Source organism: Empidonax traillii, unplaced genomic scaffold (assembly GCF_003031625.1).
Source record: "Empidonax traillii isolate 1590-97213 ecotype Southwest subspecies unplaced genomic scaffold, ASM303162v1 scaffold408:size522183, whole genome shotgun sequence".
Classification (NCBI taxonomy): Eukaryota; Metazoa; Chordata; class Aves; order Passeriformes; family Tyrannidae; genus Empidonax; species Empidonax traillii.
Window position 1 is genome coordinate 340,392 of NW_020955601.1, and position 24,348 is coordinate 364,739.

The 24,348-nt window shown below is 45.7% G+C and overlaps 1 protein-coding gene across 2 annotated transcripts in view; it reads right to left on the minus strand.

The window, feature by feature from the left end:
* Positions 1 to 3,188: 3,188 nt before the first annotated feature.
* The window catches only part of EMP1 (epithelial membrane protein 1), a 28,737-nt gene continuing 7,577 nt past the window's right edge, over positions 3,189 to 24,348 (minus strand). For both annotated transcript variants that reach the window (XM_027893854.1, XM_027893855.1), the window contains exons 2-6: positions 17,784 to 17,966; positions 6,612 to 6,729; positions 5,718 to 5,820; positions 5,470 to 5,610; positions 3,189 to 4,838 (exon numbers count right to left, since the gene is read on the minus strand). In XM_027893854.1, the coding sequence (XP_027749655.1) occupies positions 4,675 to 4,838; positions 5,470 to 5,610; positions 5,718 to 5,820; positions 6,612 to 6,689 (486 nt within the window). In that variant the 5' untranslated portion in view covers positions 6,690 to 6,729; positions 17,784 to 17,966 and the 3' untranslated portion in view covers positions 3,189 to 4,674. The remainder of the gene's footprint in view (positions 4,839 to 5,469; positions 5,611 to 5,717; positions 5,821 to 6,611; positions 6,730 to 17,783; positions 17,967 to 24,348) is intronic.

Here is a 24,348-nt window from a genome sequence, read left to right on the forward strand (position 1 = left end):
CCCACTCTGCTGATCCCACCCCTCACAGGCCGTGCCTACAGCACGACCTTTTCCTTTCTTGTTTAAGCACTCCCAGTGTGTGGATGTATGATTTCTGGGCTCTGATAACAAGATAGTGCCTCATTAATTTGATATTCCTGTCTCTCAGAACCATAGATTCACCCACCCTCCCAAAGCCCTATGAACTGCTTTTACTCACCAAATTACAGCTCAGCTCCTCCAGCTCTGTATTCTCATCAGAGCAAGGCCCAAAAAGCTCTGCAGTGAGCACATCAATGAAATGAACTTTTTATTCTGGGAGTTGCTTCCAGAGAAAGAAATAATCCATGATGCCCTACCAAACTCAGGATAAAAAGTCCTATCTACCTATGAATTCCAAAAACCAGGCTTCATCCACCTATAGATTTAGCTGGAAGGTTGAGAGAGGTAGGAGCATTCACAGCACCCCGTTCTTTAATACCTCTGACTGTGTTATGTTCTCCAGTACATCTGTGTGAGAGTTATACTAACAGAGCAGAGCTCCACAGCCTCTGCCTCTTCTCTAGCCCTCACTGCAGACAGATCCAGTTCTGTCATTCAAATCCTGATACTGGAATCAGCCTAAGAGATCAGTTGAAGCATCTTGGCTTCTCATAAATCTCTGCTGAGGAGCATGCCTCCTGTACTTGCCTTGCGGCATCTGCTATGGATTGACCCCTCTGGTCTCTGGCTAACCTGGTCCACACGAGAAGCCTGAAAGGGGGTGGAATATAGGAAGGCTGCCAGCTACAGCCTTCCATGCTAGGCTGAGCAGAAAGGCAATCAGGTTTCCTAAGCACTGTAACAGATGACAAGGTGTATATTTATACCAGATACCCACATACTTTGAGTGAATTGTGCAACATGAGATTTGTCATCATGCATCAGATCACTGTGTATCTAATCCAATACTACAGCTCTGACAATGTCGGGAGAGCTGAGCTGCCTGCAGTGATGCACCTCACCAACTGTGCAATGTGGGAACAGAGGGGCTGTGATTAATATTCCTCCCCAGTTCCTCCAACAATCCACTGGTACCCTGACTGGCTTTTACTATCTGAGCAGGCAGAGCTGCACATGTAAGTAAGCACAAGTTTAGGCAGCCTTCTAAATACAATTAGTAAAACCACAGCATACATTTCTATGTTTCGAGTGGGATAATGTTATGCTGATTTCACCTTACTTTCTTCTTTGAAGTGATTCTGAGGCTAACTGCCCCCTGGATGCCAGCAGTGAAGAGCTATTCTAGTGCTGGAAGTGACCCATAATCTTTTACACCACTCCTAGTATCATCTTTTATACCTCCCGTGAGCTCCCCATTCCTTGCACGCTTGGTTTTTATTTTAGTTGTGTTTGGTTATGTTTTTTGTATTTTGTTATTGGTGGTGGTGGTTTGAATTTTCTCTCTTGTCTTTGCTGCAAGGGAATCAAGCCATTCTTCTCCTCTGGGTGTGCTGGCAGTCAGCCACATTCCGTAAATGCAGCAGGTGCTGCTGCCTTTGTGTTCGCAGTGCTGTCATCACCCTTTGATCAGGCCAGGAGTCAGTTACTCTGCTTGGCTGGTTTGGGCTTCTGCCATTCACAGAGCAGAGCTCTCCCCTAAGCTGTCTGCAGTAGCTTTTGCAGCACTCCCATGAGCATGTACAGATAATTTTAAACTCCTTAATGTAAGCAGTTATTAGACTGCTTCTTCCTAGCCTGCAGAGTGTGACTTTCTGGTCAGAGCAAGAGGGTCTCTTATCCAAGGGGCTCTTGCCACCTTGGTTGTCCCTCATGTTTAGCGCTTTCTGCAGCTGATTTACTGTAGTCAAATGCCCTGAATTAGTTAGCTGTTTGCCTATGGAAAACCCCTTCCTCCTTGTAGTGACCTGCAGAAAAGGACCAGGCAGGGGGAATTGTTCTTTTGCTCTGCAGTTGAATCTGAGGCATGGGAATTGTTTCGTTCTTCTGCATCTCCTCTCTAAAAGGCTTTTCATCCTAGTCTAAGGATTCTGCTGTGAAGTACTGGAATCAGCTGTGGTCCTGGGCCCTGTGAGGCTTGGTCACTGAAATCCATGTAATGGTTCTTGAAGGAGTGCCATGATTTTGTGTCTCACAGTCCATGTGGCACTGGGTCAATGTCATTTCAGGCTATGTTGAAGATGATTTTTGAGCAAATACCTGTCTTATGACACAACTAATAGTGCTATTTGCTCCTATCCTTTTCTGCTTCCTTATGTTTTGTAATTGATCCATATTTGCTGGCATCTGCTTTTCTGTTTGACATGTTCTGTCCTGATGGTGCCTAATGTAAATTCCTGCCTGCCAGCCTCTAACGTAATGGTGGTGGGAGCTACCAGATGTGGAGCAAAGACATCACTTTCAGGCCCATGGTGTGATTCTTGGGGTGTCCTGTGAAGAACCAGGAGTTGGGACTTGATGATCCTGAAAGTTTCCTTCAAAATCAGCATATTCTGTGACTCCTGGAATCTCCTGAGATCAAGACAAGTGTCCACCCACAACCCTCCATGAGCCTTTCTACACCCTGCTGTGTAAGAGGTCTCTGCTAAAACTTCAGCTCCTAACGATTCATGTCACTGTTCTGCCCTCAGTTAACATGTCTTAGCTCTCCCTGAGGTGCATTAATTGATAAAGAAAAATTGCCTACACAGCTGATTCCTGCTAGGTCTTAGCTCACCTCACAGCTCACAAGACTGTGCCCCAAGTTCCCTGAGATCTGCCAGTATCTTGGGCTTTGGACTCTTTGCTCAAGCTCTAGAACTCTAGAAGTGTTTGGCCAGACAATGCTAAAGAGGCAACAGCTATACCAACTCATGAGACCCAGGCAAACACCTCGGTGATTTTGCTTTGGGACAGATGAGATTCTGCCAGAGTAAGAAAGTACATTTCTAGTGATCCTGGGTGTGAAGCAAAGCCTAGCACTGAGACTGAGTGATACCATTGCTCACACTGTCTGCCTGAACTTGCAGGCAGCCTGAAAAAGGAGCTCTTAGAATTGTTTTGCTTCCTCCTTCTCTCCAGAACAGGAAATCTCATATACTGACATGCAAGAGAACTTGGTAGTTCTGCATCATCTTAAAGGGGTGGGCTTTGATTCAGTGAAAACAGCAAATGCTTTTGTTAACAAATATCTGAAACACTAATGAAAAAACCCACAGCAAAACTCTTTTTTATAAAGGGAATCAGATTTTATTTTTATACCCACAAAGTTAAAAATATGCATTTCAAAATATTTACAATGACTATATATGAAATAACCTTTGTTAATGAAACAGCAACATACAGTACTAGAATATATCCACCAAATTGATAAAGTCTACATAAGAAGAAAATGTAACAGAAAGAGAGAGAGAGGTAAAGAGCATCCATGCCCAATCTGCACCAACGTTTTTTTACACTCTCTACCTTTTAGCTGTGAATGGAGTCTCAGGGAATTTTGACCTCATTCCTTGCAAATGCCTCTTGTGACTGAGATTCTTCAAACTAACAGAAAATTGTGGGTTGCAGCAGTATCAATGCCTTACTTTCCTACGCCAGCCTTTCACATGGGAAACTTGTATTACAGAGCGGACTCAAAAACTCTCAGCAACCCTGGGAGGTAGCTCTAGTTCTATGGAAGAATTTGGCAGATGGAAAAGCACCAGGTTAAGTGGCTGGCCTCAGGTTGTATAGCAAGGAGCAAAACTCACAAGCCCTGCTTCATCTCTTCTAAGCTCTCATTAGGGAATACATTTCCTCTGCTAACCATTATCTGAGATGAGCTTTGTCACAAGATGGGCTTCTCAATACCATGTAGCAGGTGATGATGTGGGAAAAAAACTGTCTACAGATGAGAACTTGTCTCAGTAAAGATCTGCGATGTTGCAGTCTGTTACCATGTTCCGGAGTTGAAGATTACTTTAGTGTAGACGCACACCCAGATGATTCCCTCCCTGCATGTGCATCACTGAGCAACTTCATCCTCTGTAGTTAGAAACCCCTGTGTATCTTCACCCGCACACTTTCTCTCTCTCTCTCATCCATGCCTGTATATTTGCCATTCCTGGGAATCATGGGAATGTCAAATAGAAAACAGAACAGCAAAAAAATTTGCTGCCTTATTTTTGTAGATATTTTAATACAAAATTTATCTGATTTCTTCTGGTTGCTTCTCAGTTTAATGTCTTTAATGTTAAACTATGTGCACATATATATATATATTAAAAAATGTAACAAAAGGCCCATCCCATTTGTTTCAATGGACAAATAAAGGGGTCATAATCCTCACTGCCCAACCCACAAGGCAAACTCAAAGGTAAGTGAGAAGGGCTCTAGGAAGGGAAAAAGATGTAGCCCTTGTTTTTGTGGTGCCCTTCAATCATCACTGCTGAGCTTGAAGCTTTGTGAAGGTATGACATGACTTTGCAGAAAAGGAGAAGAGCTGTCTGGGTCACTTGCAGATTTCTAGCCCCAGAAGTGCAAGATCAGTAGGAGCTGTTTCTCCCTTTCTTTGGTGAAGGAGTTTCTGAGGATTTTAGCTTTGTTAGTGATTTTTCTGTGGCAGTGGCAGTGGTGATGATGGTGGCTGTTTCTGTCTATTGGCCCAACAGTTCTCTCAGCAGAGTAATTCTTCCCCATTCCCAGTAGCCAACCCTCTCCCCTAGACCCCCATCAGCCTTATTTTTTCCTAAGAACAAGGTAGAGGATGCCGATGATGAAACTGAAGCAAAAGCAGATCCAGGCCAATATGAAGCAGTAGCCATGGTGAGGATTTGTGACGTACTGCGTCTTGCCTGTGAACCGAGCTGTGTAAATGGAGACTGCAATCAGAATGCACATCCCTGTGGGAAGGAAGAGGGAAAAGAGAATTGGAAAACGCACAGAAACCAGTATTGCTGCAAGACTTCTGAAGTACTGTTGTCCCCTGAGACTGTAATGCATGTCTTGTGCCATATGAGAGAGCAGCTGCTGCCCATTAGGCTTATTATGGGGGATTTCTTTTGCAGATGTGATGACATAAGACACTTGGGGCTTGTTTAGTGGGTGCCATGAGGAATAAACCTTTGTTAGGAGGAAATCAGTAATAAGATCTGATGACAGTTTGGTGCTAATGTTGAATCCCATGGAGCAGTAGCTGTCTGTTTATTCCCCTGTCCTCTCAAAACACTTGAATCCTTTTTGTTGTCTTTCAAAGGTATTTTGCAAAACCCATTGGAACTTCCTAATGAAAATCTTGAAACATTTTCGTTATATACAGCAGAAAAAAGCAACTAAAAAAACCCCAAACCTTGACCCAACACCTTCCAATTTCTCAATGCTTTGTTTTGTAACAAAATTGGGCCACTGGAAACATTTAGCTGGCTGACAACCTCCCCTGAAGACCATGTGTGGCAAACACGTGTGATTACTTATGTTTGCAGAGGCAAAGAGATGCACAGGGGGCCAGCGAAAGATGTGCATATGCATACTTACAGCAAACCAACATGACGGCTCCTGTCATGTAGAAACGTTTGCCTTTTTCCAGAGTGAACAGCTGGATAATGAACAGGACGAGTGCCACGACAGAGAAAATGATCGAGAGGATCATAAAGGCTTGCACGACTTTTAGGGAAGCTGTCAAAACACAGGGAATAGATTGGAGAAGGTCAGGACTTGGTCTTGGCATTGTGCACCAAGGTCCTGCAATGCACCATCACGATGAAAATGCAGATGTGACTTACTCTCATCACTGCTCTTAACTAAAAGCTGACTGCAGGTCTTGTTGCAGAACAGCCAGAGTCCTGTTGAGATCGTTCCAACGCTGGACGAACTCACCATCCAAACCTGAAATAGGGTAGAAGAGTTGCATCAAGGGGGAGGAAGGCTTTCTTGCTCTTCTGCCAGACTAAATCATAAAGTGAGCACGAGTAGCTGAAGTGTCTGAAAATGTCGGCACATATTGACTGCGATAAGCAACCAGACGGGTGGAAGATAGCACTGACTTCCAGAGCCAGGAGGTGTTTGGTCCAGGCAGAACACTGGGAAGTTTGTTTCAATCATGATGGGAAATCTCCCAGGTCATCCTTGCCCTCTCCCCATGCAAGGTGGTGGGAGGCTATGTGAACCACCCAGGGGACCCCAAAATCTGCTCTGATGACCGGTGGGGGGTTTGTGGTGGACCCCGGCAGTGCTGCCCCCTCCCCCTGCCGCCAGGGGTCCCCCTCAGCCTGGATTTCCCTGGGGCCAGGTGGTCCTGGCCTGGCCACTCCCCTTGGCCTGGGATGCACCCCACTGGGCAACCAACTGATCCCCCTCAGCCTGGCTGCCAGCTGGGGGGACCAAGGACACATCAGAGCTGTCATCTGCTCATCTCCCCAGCTCTGACTTGCGTTCTCCGTGGTGGAGGGTGTTGAGGTGCTGCTGGTTCTGGGATTTGGGGAGACCAGACAGAGGCTGCCTCCTGTACCACTCTGTCTGCTTTCCTGCTCTCTGAGTGCACCCATCACTGTTTCATCTCTCCTCATGACCGTGAGCAGGTGCTCATCACCCACACACCTGAGGACCCACCCTCCAGGCCACCTGCCAGCCATATCAAGGGCTACTGCACAACATCTCACTCAGGGCAGTCTACTTACGTTGGCAATGGTGGAGACAAAGAGCATAATGACAGTGGCAATGTGAACCACAAAGATACCAGCCAGTAGCACCAACATCTTGAGTCCCTTCTAGGTGGTGTCACTGATACAGAGAGTTCTGGAGAACAAGAACAGAGGGAGGAGGTGAAGGGAAGGGCTGAGCTGAAGAACAGCATTTATTTACATGTAAAAACCAGGTTGACCTTAAATCCTTTCTGGAAACATGGACGCACAAGAAACCCCACCACTAAAATCTTTGTCAAAATCCGCTCAAGAGGTTAAATAGAGCCTGAAGGCTAAGGAATCGGTTTGGGAGGAGATGTAGAAGAGGGGTAGATAGCTTGGGGGCATTTTAAAAATAGCCTGACTATATACAAAGGTATATTGATGTTGTTAAAATAAAGTAAAAAATGCCATGCTCCAGTCCTACACTCCAGGAAGAGGAGTTTTTGCCCACGCTGTTCACAGAGGTCAGGAAGGTTTTTTCTCTTCCTGTTCTCCTCTGGTGTCACAGCCTCTTCCAGCTGGTCTGGGACATGCACAGGTGGTATGGAGTGGAGGACTATGTGCTCCTGGGTGCATCAGGTGTTGAGCAGTGGTGGAAAGTAAACTGAGGGGCAGCCCCTACTCCGTGGTGTGAAGAGGAGAGGAAGCAGAAAGAAATGCCACTGAAGTTTTCTGGAGCGGAGGAAGATGCTTAGGTTTGCAATGAAAACTGCCTGTTTCCCTTTTAAAACTTGAGGCATGCAGATCACTGCAATAAGATTCTCTTGTAATGCAAATTCTTCTTTGGTTTGTTTTGGGTATTTTTTGCCTCTGTACCCTGCAAGCTTTTACTTTTTGTAACATTTCCTCTCATTGATGAACATGTGATTGGAAAGAGAGGGGAATGTGCTTTAGAAAGCTTGCATGACACTGTTTGTCAAGGCTGCTGACTTCTCACCTGAAAAACCAAAATACAAGGAACAAATCTCAGCCGTGAAAATGAGTGCAGACGCTTCACACAAAGCAAGTGAGTATATTTCATGCAGAAGAACTTATTGAGTCCTCTCTGTGACCAGTAAACTTCCTAGAAAGTTTCACAGGGCTGTGTTGCTCTTTCCCTTGATAGTGCTGGTACTGAAACGCAGTATCAAGCATGTGATTAATGTTAGCTGTCAAGTTATTTTGGTCCAGGTGACTCAGGCAAGGTTTGATGCTGTCACCATTTGTCCAGGGTGTGGTAACATTGTCATGAAACAACACAATTATACTTTATGATGTCTTTCACACAAACTGTGACAAAAGGGTTTGTAAAGTCCCATTCATGTGTCTTTTTTAACTTGATGACTCCACCTTCTCCACTCCTGTCTTTCCTCTCAGTGTGACCACGAATGGAAGTATATTCCTGTAAACTGCTGCAGCTATTCCTTGCACTGCTTTGGATACAGCTTCCCAAACCACAGTGGGTAGGCAGGCTTCTCTATCAATGGCACTTCAACAAGTTCAGCATTAGCTGGTGACCATGAGGAATTCCTTGAGTTCAGGATCTCAAGGAATCAGCTCTGGTAGGTCATTCCTCCCACCCAAACAAGGCAGTCCTTAGTAAAATAGATTAGGTTTGGCGACTGGTCCTATCTCCTCAGCAAAACTTGTCCGCTGTGAGGTTTCCTTCACCCGAGAAAACTCTCTGGAGCTGTTTAGTCCCGGCTTGCTAAACGTGGACAAGACTTGCTTGTCTGCTTTGGGATGTTCTAGCAAACTTCATGCTCTAAAGTTTGATTTGCCTGGATGGCCTGGTCACTGTGCCCTCTCTTGTCACAGTACCTCCCTTAGTAATGATCTTGGAGAAAGCACAGCCTTCTTAGGAGTTCCTCTCTGACTGTAGTAACAGCCATTTATGAGTTCAGCACTGCTAGAATTCAGGTTCTCAATACTATATGCAAGCTACCACATGAACATACCTGACCTAGGAGTTAAACCCCTTCTTTCCACCTGACTGCAAAAGCAACCGGGGTTTCTAAATGCTGGATGGCAACTAATACGGATACCACCACTGTACCTTGAACTAAGAAACCATTGCTGTTGCCATGACTAAGTGACATATCCGCAGCAGACTTGAGTCAAATCTTCCTGTCCTTTTGAATACTTCTTATTCTTTTTTTTTTTTTTATTACCTTGGTTCTCACACAAGCTGTAACAAGTGCTCTTGCCACCACAGGGTATTGGTATGCATTCACCAAACAGTGGCAAATTTGCCTGCTTTGAAATTTGCCTTTACTTTACAGTAAGTAGCTAAACTTTTCTTCTTTCTTAGATGGACGTTTTGCCATGGCCTTCTTAAAAACTCATTCAGCAGGGGTTTTTTCCTGATTATTTTTTAGGATCTTCAAACAAAGCTCTCTACTTGAAAGATTAAAAACCTACTTACATGACACCCTAAAGGACTAGAACAGTCTTTTTAAATGCACTTTATGTTTGCATTCAAAGATGAAAATGAGAGATAAATGTTACTTTACAAAGTAAAAAAACAAAACCAAAAAAAACCCCAAAAAACCACAACCCCACACCCAAGACTTTGACCAATACTCTATGAAAAAAATTAAATCCTTTATTGCCATTGCTTTTTCTGCCTGTTCTAGCACTGCAGGAGAGCAGGGTTCAGGTGCTTTCAGTGCACCTATTTCCTGAGAACGTCAGCACCTCCCCCTGAATACACATCCAATCAAATGCAAACTCCCCCAGGGGATATGTGCTCACAGCTTAGTTTTGATTCTTTGTGAGTTAAAGCACAAGCTTCCCCCTCTATTCATTTGCTTTGCCCTTTCTTCATCTCTCTCTGCCTGTTAAATAAAACAGAGAGGACGATCCCAAAGGAGCTGGGGCTGAACAAATGGCAGTGAAATAGAGTCATCTCTGCCTCTGATGCTATGGCGTGGACTTTTCCTCCCATTAGACAGAGAAGCTGGCAGAGCATCAGGGACTGACAGGAATATGGTTTCCATTTGGTAAGTGTGAGATATCTCTCTCCGCTACAGGGTGGGGTCACATTGCTGGAGCAATGGGACAAAATTGCATGCAAATGCCTTTTCTTCTATTCCCCTACCTAAACTGCAGCTGCATTTGGAGTTCCTCAGGCTCTTCTTAGGCTGTGAGTCAGTCTTAGCCTTCCTAGAGCTGCCAGTTTTTTCCACTGACTCACCCCAAAGCTCTCAAAACCCGCAATTATTTAACCCTACAAGGTTAAGTGCTCAGGACACTGTCAGTTTTAGGATTGCTTCTCAAGAACCAGTCAAGCAAACAGTTTGCGAGTCCTCCTCATGCGTCTTCCAGAGGAGAGACATCAACTAAGCCAATAAAAAAAGGGGTGAGACATAACAGGTAGGAGATAGGACAGGCTGGTGGGGAAGAGTGTGTGAAGGTCATGCACCTGCTAAACAGCCTGCATGAGGCAAGAGAAGATCTTGCGCTGATGACAGTGGGCTGAGTTTCCTTTTCACTGGATGATGGATGAAGAGAAATAACAAGTCACACCAATAGTAACCATGAATCACCACAGCAGCCTTCAGTACAAAAATGTCTATAGATAAGCACAACAGACGCTTAGCTATGTAGACTATTTCTCTGACCGTGCAGGAGTACACATACCAGGGAACAACACACAGCTCTGGAGCCCCCTAATTCAAGTTCAAGCAGGCTGGCACTATCACTTAAAAATTAAGACAAAGTCTCCTCATGTAGGCAAATTGGTGCCACCCATATCGCCCTTCTGTCTACTTAAGTGTTTTGTATCCTTCTATCTGGAGGGCAATACAGACAAGTGAGTCCTTGCCCTTGGTTTGCTGCTTCACAAAGCATCAGGATGGAATGAGAAGTGCCACTTGGAGGTATGACAAAGGCCAACGATATAGTTTCTCAAATATAGGGAGTGGGTTACTCAAGAGGGTAAGACAGATTAAGCAGAGGTCTTTTGCTTCTGACAGAAAGTGCATTGCAGTGAAGGGAATAGAGGGAGAATGTACACGATATTTCTGCAGGAATTATGGGATTATTTGGGGTGAAGAATCAGGGCACTCTCAAGTAAATCTGAAATATTTCGGACCTGAAGTGTTCCTGAGGGATGCAGCACATCTGACTTCCATTCCCATCCCCCTCTCTGAACTGAGGTCCCTGCTTGAGACTGCTTCTTCCAGTGTGAGTTGGTGAGGTGTGCTGTGAGAGATGCTGTATGGGGTGAGAATGCAGCCAATAACCTCGAGCAGCCTATAGTGTCCAGGAAGCAGAGGACATGTAAATCACACTGCCTGTGCATACCGTAGTATGACTCCTCTAAAACTGAGTTTTTCAGCTAAAGTCCCTTTAGTTTGATAAGTTAGATTTCTCAAAAAGGGAAAGATGGCATTTTGGAGAAAAAGCTAATGCTTTTGTCCAGAATGTCAACAAAAATCACCATAGATTGAAAGGAACTAACATAAAAGAAACTCTGCCTTTCTTATCTGCCACTACAGAATATGAGGAATGCAGTAGTAAGTCAGACCAGTGGTCTGTCTCACTGAGTACACTCTCTCTGATGGTGACAGTAAGAGGTCCAGTATTCAGAGAAAGCATGTGAACCTGACCACTGTCTGAGGTGGCGCAGAGTCACACTGGGAATATTGGTGGTTCAAATCAAGATCAAGGCCACTTGGAAAGGAAGGAAAAAACTGGAAAGTAATGGATAGAAAGTAAAAACCGTTTGATATTGTTTGAGACAGCCTCAAACTCCACCTCTGTTACTGGTACATTCCTCAATGCAAAGCCAACCCACAAAAGAGCAATGCTGCCATGTTGCTACCAGTAAGGGAAACCTCAGCATGGGATAAAACCTTCAGCACAATTCTGCCTTTTGACTGACCTGAGGCCATCACTGCATCTTAGCCCTGCTACAGCTGCACACCTTGTCATTGTGTGCAATATGAGCATCAGTCCTCTTTGCCCAGGGTCATTTGGCAGGATGCAAAGATGTGAACATCTCCGTGATATTCCAGTAGCATGATAACTTTGAACACATCACATTGTTACTAGAAAGCTCATGACAACTTTAAACAACGACAGAGAAAGATCTTTTTGCTTTCACCCTTTGTTCTGTTTCTTGCTTGATCCAAGTGAATCTGGAGTCCTTGCTGACTCTAGACTGCTACAAATGATTGTGTGTCAGCACTGGTTTTGACTGAGCAGCCTGACTCAATTTACAAGTTAGATGCTTTTTATAGACATGTGGATAAGTAGGCTGATGCCTCTGGAAAGAGATTTCACATGTGTGGGAAAAGGGTTGGGCAGGAGGTGTGTGTGGGCATACGGAGACCTTTGGAGCTTCTGGTTTATGGCAGTGAGACTTCATGTATGTATGGGTGGTGGCTGTGATGACAGCTGGGGTACAGCAAGGCTGTAAAAGTAGTAGATGAATGTCAGCCAAAAGGAAAGTATAGACAAGCCTGAGGGGCTACAATTGAAAATAAGTTTAAGTAAACGGTTCTTACGAAGTGTTTCCTGGTGGTATAGTCTCCAAGAGATCAGGGGAGTTGCCTTCTCAAGGGAGTGGTGAAGCCCCAGCATGTGAAAAATTTCTTGTGGGATCTGACAAATTCCTCAAGGATCCACCCTCGGTAATGAACATCCACTCACTGAGAGATGCAGAGGGGAGTCACAAAAGATGACACACAAGGGTTTTCCAGCTCTCATGTTCATGATTCATATGAGAGTGGGGAAATATCAGAGCTCCTAGGGCAGACAGTGAGAATTTGGCATTTTCTCCAGAAGAAACCACCCTTGAGCACTCAGCCATGTGACAACATCAACTGAAATTCCAATGCTTGCTTGGTAGGAGGAAGGGGAAGAGACAGCTGCCTGGGGCCTGGCAGGCATCCAGCAGCTGCTGCTTGAGGAAAACACTGTCACTCCTCACACTAGGAACGCCGAGGAAGGGTTGGGTCTGATGGGCAGTGACTAAGAGGGAGGGGTGGGAAAGGGGACTCCAGAGCTAACGGAAGCACAGAAGTGTTCCTTTGCACCTCCAGAGGGGCAATGGGGAAAGCCCTCACCACCTAATGCACTGGATGGTCCCTGGGTGGGTTAATTAGACATGGAAGTTGCTGGCACGTGCAGAGACAAGATGCCAAGATACACAAGAAACATTTTTCAGAGGACTGACAGTCTGGGCATTGATGTGTTGTGTGTAGGGGTGTGCATCTGCAGCTCTATGTGACTCCCTCTATGAATGGGAGTGTGCATCTGTGGGCTCCCTGTGAACTCTGTGTGTGTCTGTCTATGTGTGTGGTTGTGCACGGCTTCTTTAGGAGTGCACCTATCCATCTGTGTGACTTTGACACTGACACCACCCACATGGGAGAAACCAACTGACAGGTCTGAAAGAAAAGTTCAAGTGACAGTGTGGTGTGGACAAAAGTACACAGATCACTTCTGGACTTCCTCTTTGCAACAGCCCTTAGATAGAGGTGTAAGGTCTTTGAAGCCCACATTAGCTGTGGTTTTGGCTGCATTTTTTGATTAAAACTGCAATCCTGAGATTTACATAGATAGTTTTGCCTAGATCTTCCCTTTTTTTCCAAGGGAGGGTAACCGAAAAAAAAGTCATTTCTTACCAGATGGAGTCTCTCAAAACTGCAAAATCTCTGAACATGCCAGTACATCCTATGAGACACTGAGGTCAGTGTAATTCAGGCATCTAAAGAGTCTGAGCCTTTGAGTCAGTCTGCTTCCAGAATGCCTTTATTCCTGCAAGCCAGCTTGGAAAAGACTGCGCAGGATTAAAATGCAAAATTATGTGGTAGCTCCTTCTTTCAACCACAGTGCTCAGGTAATGGACTGCAGGAAGCATGTGTATAAAGCAGACACAAAAGGACACTGTGCAGTTTGGTGCTCTGTGCAGGGTGGGATGAAGGTGGCTGTGATATAAAATACCTCATCTGGTTTCCAGAAGGCTCCTCATACCTATGATCAGTATGGGCTGGCAGAATGGTATAAGCTTGTTCATGTTACATGTGGAAATGGCTTTCCATCAAGAACTCCTCTATTTAGAGTACACCACACTGGCCTGGTTGCACTCGTTGAAGGCTGCCTAGTACGCAGGCTGGTCCAGTTGCCTGAGCTTTCCTTCAGCAGTGGTCTGTATTCTTGGAGCTAGTCTTCAGCAATCCTTTGACCAGCCTGCTCCCAGCTCTGAGCATATTGTAGCTCTCCCCTCTTGCTCCCATGGCTCTCACTATCCTTCTGGGGCTAAAAAAGGGGAGACGTCTTTTTGGAATGAGAAAAATGTGGACATTGGACTCAGTCGTGGCACCTGCTTTCACAATTCCCCTCCTTGAGCAGACTCTGCCCTGTGAGGGCAAAGGGACAGCAAAGGTCCTCACCCTGGATTTCCTCTAATACAAACATATTGCCAGGTGGCCTGACATCACAAGAGCTAAGCCTTCCTCATGAGTCACTGTTCGCCTGTTGTCAGCCACTCCATAGCTCAGTGCATTTCTCTGCATGATGGGGGATGACCTAGCCCAGGATCTGTCCCTGGGCTCTTGTCATGAGTGTCTCCCCATGCTTGCGTTAGAGACTGGTTTTCCCAGGGTAAAGGGGATAGACCTTAATTATGAGTCTGGCAAAATGGTCACTCCCTTGGGCAATATGGGTTCTGGAGCTGAGCTGTCCTAAGCTCCCTCCCTACCATGACACGGCATGGGCTATATTTGGTCTTACTAAGACAGCAGTCCCCATATACTCTCTGCCCCGCCAAAAACAGTTCAGGAGGAGGACGGTGCATGAAGCTGCAAATCTGGCTAGAGTTTCCTTTGTTCATTGACCAGCTATTCTAAATAAGGTGGTAATTCCCAAAACTCTCCCAGCAGAGTTTGAAGAAATCGTACTCCAGATGGCAGCCCCAAGATGTGCTTTTTGCTGCTCTCCCCACAGCGTAATGGCAGAAAGCAGTTTAAGAGGCACTCTAGATTTCCCTCTGGGCAGTTTACATAGGAGAATTGCGGCTAGACCCACTGTCATGCCGTGAGATGACTGGGTGTGGACTGGCCTTGACAGAGGATCAATACAGGCACATTTGAGATGGTGCTTCGAAACATTTGTTCAGGGCCACTGTTACGGCACTTATGGCTAAGAGTTAGTTATCTGTCCTGGTAGGGCCATGGAGAAGAGCCTCCTTTTCTGTGAACACTGGTTTGCCTCAGCAGAAAAGACCCATGAAATACTACGCATCTATCTTCAGATGGGAAGATAAGAAATCTCCTTCTTTGTCCTCCATTTCAGAGGAGTAAAAGATTGACTCCAGGCCTCTTACTTCTCCCTGCCTTGAAGGAAGGGTAAAGAAATCTCATCTTTTAGTTCTTTCTCATTATGTTTTTTTGCAGGAAAACAGAGGGGAGGAAAAAAAATAGGAGCACCATGCCCTGCAGTGGGGGTATGGCACTCTTAATACCTTACTCCTGCCATACCTTATGCTATGTTGGGTGACAGTGCTATAATTTTCTTACTGAAGGGTACAGGCACAGGAGTCCATTGAGATCAAAGGGGTCTCGTAGTGCTATTTCTTGTCTTACGGGGCACTTGAGCATCTGAGCGTGAATCCTAGCCCAGTATCAGGTGCCTCCACCTTTACCATCTGGGTAGCATATAGTGAAGGGAGCACTTATCCAGCAGCCACAGTGAACTGGGGTTGGGGGAGGGGGGTAAGCAAGTGGAAACGTGCCATGGAAGGGGTGTCGCAGCTGCTGCCTGGGGTTGATGGGGCCTGCGAAGCCCCACAGGAGTGGGTAGGGCTATGGAAGCAGGCTGTAACTCACCACCCTCCCACTGTTGCTTGCTCTGAGGAAACTCAAGCAGGCACAGGCTGAGTGCCATATGTGAGACTTGCAGCTGGGAGGGTGATGAATAGAGAGAAGGATTAGTGCTTGCAGCAAATCTCCCTTGTTTCATTATAAGCAAGGCCCCGAGGTGGATCTTTTCCCAAAACCATGCTGGCTATTACCAGCATATCTTCCAGAACTGTTTCAAAATACAATTTCTGCTCAATCTCAGACTACCAAACAGTAATTCCTGCATGCTCCCACACTACAAAATTGAAAGACCACCAGCTAGACCAGAAGGGCCGGTTTTCCAAGCCCAGGAATCTCTGTCCTCAGCAGGGTAGCACTAGGGAAGCACTAATAACCCTGCAGCTGAGGCACCCACTCCAACTTGGTGCTTCTCCACAAGATCCCAAGTCGCTTCTCCGTTAATGTGTCCTTGGGTGTGGCTCTGCTCTACAGCTCTCAGACATCTACCTCGGGTTTGGCATGTGCCCAGTGGAGATGCCCCGTTCACAAGGGTAGCTGGGATGAATGGCTCAGACTTTGTGTCATGTGTTTGGATGGTTAGTCATAGCTGGGGGGACCTTCCAAAGAAGCCTACTGAGAGGAATTCCTTAGGTGGGTGTGCAGGGCCTCGCATGAAGGAGCTGCATTTCAGAGTGTCCTTCCAGGCACTGCAGTATTAGTAAGATACATCAGTTTTGATCCTTTTCCTATGCTAATCCCCAAGGGAGCAAATAGAAATAAACTGCCTTTAAGCCCTCACTGTCTCAGGTGGACTGGGTGGAGGCATTAAACCTCTGTTATCACAGGAACAATAGCTAATGGGCTCCAAGTTTTCACCCTCTTCATGTCCAGCTCCCTTTTGTGTGTGCTCAGAAAAGAATCCCGCTCTAAACAGAAATGTCAAGTGGGCAGTTTCTGGGCAACTCTGCTCTCAGAGGTGACTTGAGGAATTCAAAGCTTCTAACTGAAAGTTGTTCTATGACTGCAGCATTTCCCCCCCCCTCCCCCCCAAAATTATTTAATTGTCAATTGTATTAAATGACAACTTCTGAAAATTCTCTCGTTCCATTCTGGTTGCTGACTGCTCTGGAAACATTCACTGTTTTTAGTCAGCTTTCCCACCACTCAAACACATCTATTTCTCAGTCAGGAGGCACCACTGCATGTCTGAGCCACAAGCAATGAAGCCAGAGGGGACTCAGAAACTCACAAAATCCATCCTTCTGCCACAAAGTTCAGGTCAACTCAGCTTCTTGGTTATTCATGTAGTAACTGTGCAAAGCCCCAGCCTGAGCCCCACCCATTCCTGGCCCTATCGGGCTAAGTACTGCTTCAGTCTCTTTCAAACAGTGCGGGAGTGGGCTGGGTTCCTGTAACAGGAACCAAAGTGTGGTGCCAACAAACTGGGTCTGCTGCACTCTGTTTCTCAGACCTCAAAAATAGTTCAGATTTGACCACAGGATGCAAACCATAGCAGATACATGAAATGAGAGAACTGGTGAAGAAGTGGAGGGAAAAAGGAGGGGGTGGATGTGTGGAAAAAGGCAGGTGAAGAGGCAAAATTGCCAGTCTCTGCAATCTTACACTTCCTATCAGTGCCTCTACCTCCTCGACACACCCTACCATGCAGCTCGTGGTGCTCTTAGCAATTCCACCCGCTCCCTCACTTCGCCTCGCAGTGCTCCCCACACCAGGGTCTGTGCTGCCAAGGAAGGCACAGCAGGCATTTCTACCCATCACGTGGTTTTCCAGAAGAACTGGGGCTCGGCTTCAGCCTCAGGAGCCGGGACCCCCACGGAAAAAGAGAGATTGTCTCCACTGTACCCCAAAGTCTGCACCTTTGGGGCCTCTCAGTCTTCACTTGGAATGATTGCTACTGTTTTTAATTAGAGCTTGGCAAACTAATGACGGAGGGGAGAGAGACAAGCAGAAACATGCGAGAGCCAGAAAAACTGAGCCAGCAGCCCTAATTCCAAGCAGGCATTTTCCCACATTTGTAAACAACGCTACTCCAAAAGCACACAACCTGAGCAGGGGTTGGCCCAGGTTGAGCACCCTGTGTCTGCGCCCTGGCTGCATACGCCCGGGAGGTGAAAATAACACTGCTGCTGCCAGTGCTCTGGGGTTGCAACCAGAGCGCCCTGCAGTGTCCTTTTGCCCCATAACGCAGCCAGATTTCAAAGGAAAATATGAAAATTAAGGTGTGTCCCGTAGCCTGCTCGAGTGCCGAGGTGAAGAGAAGTGAAGGAGCAGAATAGAAAAGCAGACTGGTGCTGCTGGGAATGGGGAATAGCCAGTGAGAGAGGAAAGTTGGTGAGGATTTTCGAGCAGCTCTTACCGTGTGGGCTGGGGCCGGTGCTGGCACCTGTGGAAGAAGGAGAGTGCTGGGCTGCAGCGCTGGTGTCCTGGAGTGCGGAGCTGGAGTGAAGGGGAGTGACCTGGTGGTGGTTTAAGTTTCCTCCGGTGGTGTGGGAGGGTGGTGTCTTTTCTGTTTTAAAGGAGTTACTATGAATCAGTCTGCCTTTAAAGAGAAGGAAAAAAAAAATAAAATTAATGAGCTACGCCCTGCTTTGTTGGCAGCGAGTCAAGAGTCTCTGGGAGGAAACCAGCGATTCAAAGAAATCTGTACAGGGCTGCGTCTGACTCAGTGTGCAGTACAGAGACCGCAGCCTGGAAAAACTACTGACGATGATCCAGCTGAGTAAGAGAGGCCCACAACAGCATCTGTTTATAAAACCGAACTTCTGGTTGTCATAAAAAAAAATGTATAGTTACAAATGTGGCAACAGGACTTCAACAATACAATCACGGAAACAAACAGTGGGTTGGCAGGGGGGATCATGAGGCTGGGTGAGTCACCGCGTCCCCTCCCTGTGCTGTATGGAGAGAAGTCACTGAGGTTGGCAGCATGGGGGGGTTTCAAATCAGACCTGTGGTGTTGGCATGGACAAGACTTTCAGGAATATATCAAGGAGCAGAGATGCTCAAAATGCAGCTCTGGCCTTGTGGTGACTCTGGAATAACTTGGCCAGATGGTGGTGGTTTGCTTCCACAGAGAGAGAGAGGAGGCAAGGAAGGAGAAATAAGGAGCTTGTTATTCACAGTTTTCTGAGGTCAGCATTTCTTGTCATCTTAAAGACCTTTAAAAATAGATCCTTTACATTTGCAGAGAATTGGCTGGTGGAGTTGCCTTGTAGATGCTACAGGCAAGATTGAGTGGGGATGTGCTTGAGATATGGGTGAAAGGGGAAGAAGTTCGTCAGAAAGCATCCGTGTTAAAATGTGGTCCACATTGTGATAGAGTTGGTGGTTTGCTACAGCAGTGAATCAACCCCGTCTTTGCAGAGGCCCAGCAAGAGATAAGCAGATACCAAAAAAATTACCTGGCAAAGGCCTTTCCCACTTTATTGAAGATGACACTGGATTTCCTTTATTTGAAAGACAAAGCTGGTTCTCTTTGAAATCTACATGGATTAAAAGATCTTGCTATTTTTCAGATTATTCCTTATGTCTGGTGTTATTGATATGTGTCTGGTCTAATTTTAGACTATAGCAACCTGCTTATAAACAGAGCTACGGATAAAACAGCAGCAAAGATGACACATATGGTGGGCAAAGACAATCCCGTGGGAAGATTTCCACTGACGGAAAATAAACATAGGGTCTTTTTTCCTCAAGGACAGAGTAAGCCTAACTGGGTTTAATACCTATGGGTTAGAATGTGCTTCTTACATACAATAACCAGGGAAAGGAAAGTTTATTTGCTTACCCTGCAGAAGGAGCTGGCACTCCCATTGAGCTGCACCATCCATTTGCCCTTCTCCGTTCCCCCAGCACAGTTTATTGGAGCCCCATACAAAATACTAGACTACAGGATCTCAAAGCAAACTCTGTGGGTCAGAGTTCAACTGTGTCTCTGCCCCAGACCTCTTCACAAGTGACTGCCCACTTGCCAGAGAGCAGCTGCCTGCACAATCACAGAATTGCTATCTGAGACCCAGCAGCCAAGACACCTGCATCAAAAAGACACTCATATGGGGAGTGGAGCCCCCGTGGAGGGGGTAGAGCCCCCTAAGTGGCTGGGTATGAAGTGAACCATGACTGGCAAAGTGTTCTTTTTTGTTCAGAGAGAGCAAACTAGTTTTGTACAAACAGCTCTCTAGCCTGGGAGGCTGTGACAGGCAATTGCCAATACCAGAGGCTTTGCAGGAAGGCAGCAGTGTTCTGCAGCGTCAGCATCAGCTTGCCCACAGGAGCACTGCTTCCTAGCTCTCCATCTGGAAGTGTTGGTGCCCAGCCAGGAGAGTAAAGAAAAGTAACCGGACAGGCCACATAGGCTGTGACCGTGGCCCTGGAGAAGCATTGGTACCCTGCCAACAACTGGTTTCATCCCTGTTGCTAGACCTGTCAAGCCAGGTATGACAGGAGGTAACAGAACGTGTCAAGTGAATAAAGGTGTGGATAGATGCTCCTGTTTGGGAGCAATGCTGCAATGCTGCATGTCGACAAGATGATGGTTTAAGCAAAAGATGGTACCCCCCTAATGTCAAGGAATAATGAGGTCAGGGGAGAGCTCAGCTTCCACTGAACAGGTTGGTAGCTCTTTAGGATATTTTCACCCTGCATCTGGGTAGAGAAAAAAAGTAGAATGGAGTGAACTTCCTACCAGTAGGTAAAGGTAGGAGAAAATTTCAAGTTGATATGTCAGGTTTTCTGTAGCTGTTTGTCTGTGTAATGGAGGGTTAGCCCAATAAGTCTTTATGTGTGTGTGGCTGAGAATCAGCTCTATTCACTCATCTAGAGAAGAGGCTGGTCTTTATGTGTGTCTGCAGCAACTTCTCCCTTTAGGGTGTGTAGTTTCCACAAGGCAGGTTGCAATAGAAAACCCATGACATGAAAAGTTTCATCATGAGATCAAAAGTCTAAAGCATGCTGCAGGTTTGACACACTGAGGTTGAATTGCCTCAAATCCCCACACCATAATCCATGGTGTCCCTTGACCTAAGCACCACTCATTTCACAGGTTTTTCTGAATGTCTGCAGGCTGCTAATAGGAGATAGTCAGGTCAAAGCCATGAGAATTTAAGCTGTGAGAATCTGGGTTAGCATTTCCACAAGCAATGAGAGGGTGAAGCTTTTCCACGCGTGCCATGCCTTTGCTAAAGTTCCTCCCAGATAAGCAGCTGCTGTTAGCTTGTATTGCCATGCTCCACACATTTGCAGACATTACTACTGTCTATGAACAGTAGCCCTTGGCTAACAAGATGAGCATCCACAGTGACATTAGATAAGACAAACATTCAGCATTCGCAAGAGCAGAGCAAACCCAGATCAAAGGAGGAATGGACCATAATAACTGGGACATGGGGTGTGGAGTTAGGAAGCATGGTCAGGCTTGGCTTGAAGCATCTAGAACAGATTGTTTCTAGAAAGTGGAGATGCCAGGACAAATAGGTCATGGTCTCTCTCTGCACTTTCTGCGGATGCGAGAATCTATGCTTGGGAAAGATCTGTAGCTGACTTCTCATGCTCTCTAGAATGCTTTCAACAGGAATTTAACTATACACTATTTAGATATCCTTTTCTGGCTAACTATCTGCAAATACATATTTCATGTTAAGCACCCCTCAGCCTAAATAGCATGTCTTTCTACCTAAGGATACTTATACTCCTTCCTCTCTCTAATGCCTGCTGTTTATTCTGTGCATATTCTGCTAGCAGGTTGCAGGACAAACAGAAGTGATGAGTTTCATGGTGTCCACTACTTCTATACCTATCATGACCAGAGAAGGTGCAGTTGAGCCTGAGCTACTGTGTGGGTTTAAAGAAATAGAAACCAGCAGGTTTCATACTGCTCTGTAGTGGTGTAACTGATGTGTTTGTGTGCGTATTGCGGGGTTATCCATGAGATACAATAATTTGCAGAGGCATAGGCTACATCTCAGAGCCATATGATAAACTGCATTTGTTACACCTGACTGGGCAGGGTTTCAAATGTGAGCATTTACCCACTGGAGAGGAAAGGGCGGTAGTTCCCGTATTTATAGCTTCACTCAGTTTTGAGGAAAACAGATATAGGAAGTCCCACCTTTATGGATTTGATCATTAATGCATCTTGTCATGTTCCTGTCCCTCCAAGGACTGCTAGATGTCCAGTACTTGGGGCAGCTGACTTTACAAGCTCAATGGTACAAGAAAAGGGTGGATTACAGTCAACAGTGAACAGATGTAACTCTTCCTGTGCAGAGTTTAATTTTGACTTGTGTTGTTTTCTCTCTGTTGTTTTTTTTTTTTTTTTTTAGATGTCAGGGATGATCTCTTCCTAAGTACTTTGGTAAACTGTAAGAAGAAGAAAACCTGCTGAAACATCTGCATCTGATTTTTCAAAAATCTCTCAGGATTGCCAGACTGACCGATCTTTTGAAAGTGCATGATAGGTGTTGAATTGAAAATGCTCTGGATTTATAGTTTTTTTTACAGGAATGGTTTGTCACAAAGCTTTAACAGGCAAGAACGGCAGTAGTTCCTTCCAGAACTTTAGCATTATGAGTGAGATCTGTGCCAGAATACATATCCCACTTATCACAGCTGAGAAGACCCAAAAGTTCCCTTGTTCCTTAACAGGAATAAAAGAAATTGATATGGGCATGAGATAAGGAGACCATTTCTATCCTAATTTCATAGTGATTGGAATTTAGTTTTGTCCTCCCATGTGGAAAGTACTATGCACTTTGTTTTTGTGTTAGAAGGGGAGATATAATTCTCCAGTGTAGTCAGTGGACTGGCATCTCACACTATCTGACAAATATGTTGTGGTCTCTCCAGAAGATTCTGCCAGACTGGTTAAATGACAATTCATTTGTAACTGCTGAAGGAGCTTGAACTAGTTTCAAGGGGGTCAGGTGGCCCAGAGGTGCCTTGCCTTCCCAGGTGTTGTTGAATGGGCTGAGGTTCTGAACACATGGAGGAGGGAGCATGAGCTGACTAGTGCTCCAGAGATCTGAACCTGGGAAAATTTAACTTTTTTTCTAAACTCCGATGTAAAAGATAATGTGGTGAGATGAGAGCCATCTGAAATTAACCCCTGGTTTTCTAAAAGCAGGAGAACTGCAGTCCCCATCTAATTTTCTCTTACTTTAGGCTCTATCTTGGTGTCTTCCTTTTTTCCATTGGAAACAGCTCAGCTGAAGGCATTTGCTTATAATGTGCAAATGGTACCTCTGCCCTGGCAGACCCATCTGAGCTGTCACTTTCCACAAGAACCTCTCCTGTTCCACATCAAAGGAGTGATGGTTGTTGGTATTCTCCACCTGCACATGAAGGTCTCTCTCTTCCAGTCTGGCAACCAAGGAAGTTTTCTTTATTGCTTTCTCCTGCTCCTCTGTCTTCTGTGACTGTTGTACCATGCAGTACACACTCCTGATCGCTTCACCAGCAAGTTTTACTATGTTAGTGGAGCAAAAGCTATCCTACAAGCACCAAGAAACGGCATAAGTTGACAGCGTCTTACTGTTCTCCTTTCATTAAGTGCCGACAAAGTGAATTTGCTGCTTGATCATCCTGCATCCTGGACTGCAACTTTGTTATTGGCTGTAGAAATGGACCTTGGTGAAGTGGCCAAGGCAAGGGCAGGTCCGTTTGCCCTGTGGTTGGACAATGGGACTTGTTTCTATTTATCTGCTGCTTCCATGAGCTGTTTGCATGTGTTGCACTCAAGGCTTGCCGGACTTTCTTCTTAGAGCATATGTTGGTGTCCTGAGAAAGTTGGAGTATCTCATTCTCCAGTCAGAGGTAAGGCTTGGAAGGGGCATGAAGACTTCATATTTGCTTCTCACTCTTTGCAATAACTTTCATTTTTTGAATTTCAGGATGCATTTATTTAAGTAACATTGTAGTGTCACAGGCTCTACAGACACACAGGGAGAGTGCTAGCCTAGGAAGATAGATGGCAGAGACTGCAAGGGACCCGGCATGTTAACAAACCAAACAGGCAGATTACTTTTGCAACTAAATGGAAAGAAAAGCCCTGGGAAGGCTTGCTAGTGGTGTCCATACTGGTCTCCCAGTGCGGGGAAGGGTTGGTGTGAGCAGGAAAAGCACCAAGATCAGTGAGGAGGTAGGAGAAATAAAAAAGGAAAGTGTAGCTGAGATAGAAAGACAGGCTGGACATTGACAAGGTCAGGGCAGGACAGAGAGGGCTGAACATCGTGGGTGATGCAGCCAGTAAGGATAACAACTTCAAGCTCCAAGTTCCTGAGCCAAGTGCAGAGGGCTGGCAGGAGGCTGTGAAGTCCTCTCCTTCCTGTTGCCGTTGCATGGCAGAGGGAGGGAACAATATGTTTTTTTGCTTTTCCATTCCCTGACAGAAGAGGAAACGATTTCTGTGACTGCAGAGCAGTGGTTCCCTTCTGAAAGAGGAAACATCCACTTGTATCACACTGTGGGCCAGCTTCTATTTGCAGCAGGACAGAACTGGAACAACTTGCATCGATTTCATAACAGTCTTTCTGATTTTGAATCAGAGATTGAAGCAGTGACACCATGTTGAGAAGCTGGTGGTAAAGAGAGAATTTGTGAGGGGGAAAACCTCTCACCTCAGCACAAAGACTGAACGTTTAACTAAGCTCTATCTCTCCTTCCTTGCTCCCTACTTCTTGCCAGCTCTCCATTGGACTTTTGAGAAGGAACATAAGTTATACTTTGCTTCCCCTTGTACACACCCACTCCCAGTCTGTGCCTTATGCATTCATAAGCACAAAAATTCTCTTGACTCCATTCCTTCTCCTTTTGTAATGTACAGTCACCACTTGTATGGCTCCCTCATGCTTGAGGCAGGATATGGGCAGGAAATAATTGCACGAGATTCAAACTGGAAAAATGCAAGCCTATTATCTGGGGGAAAA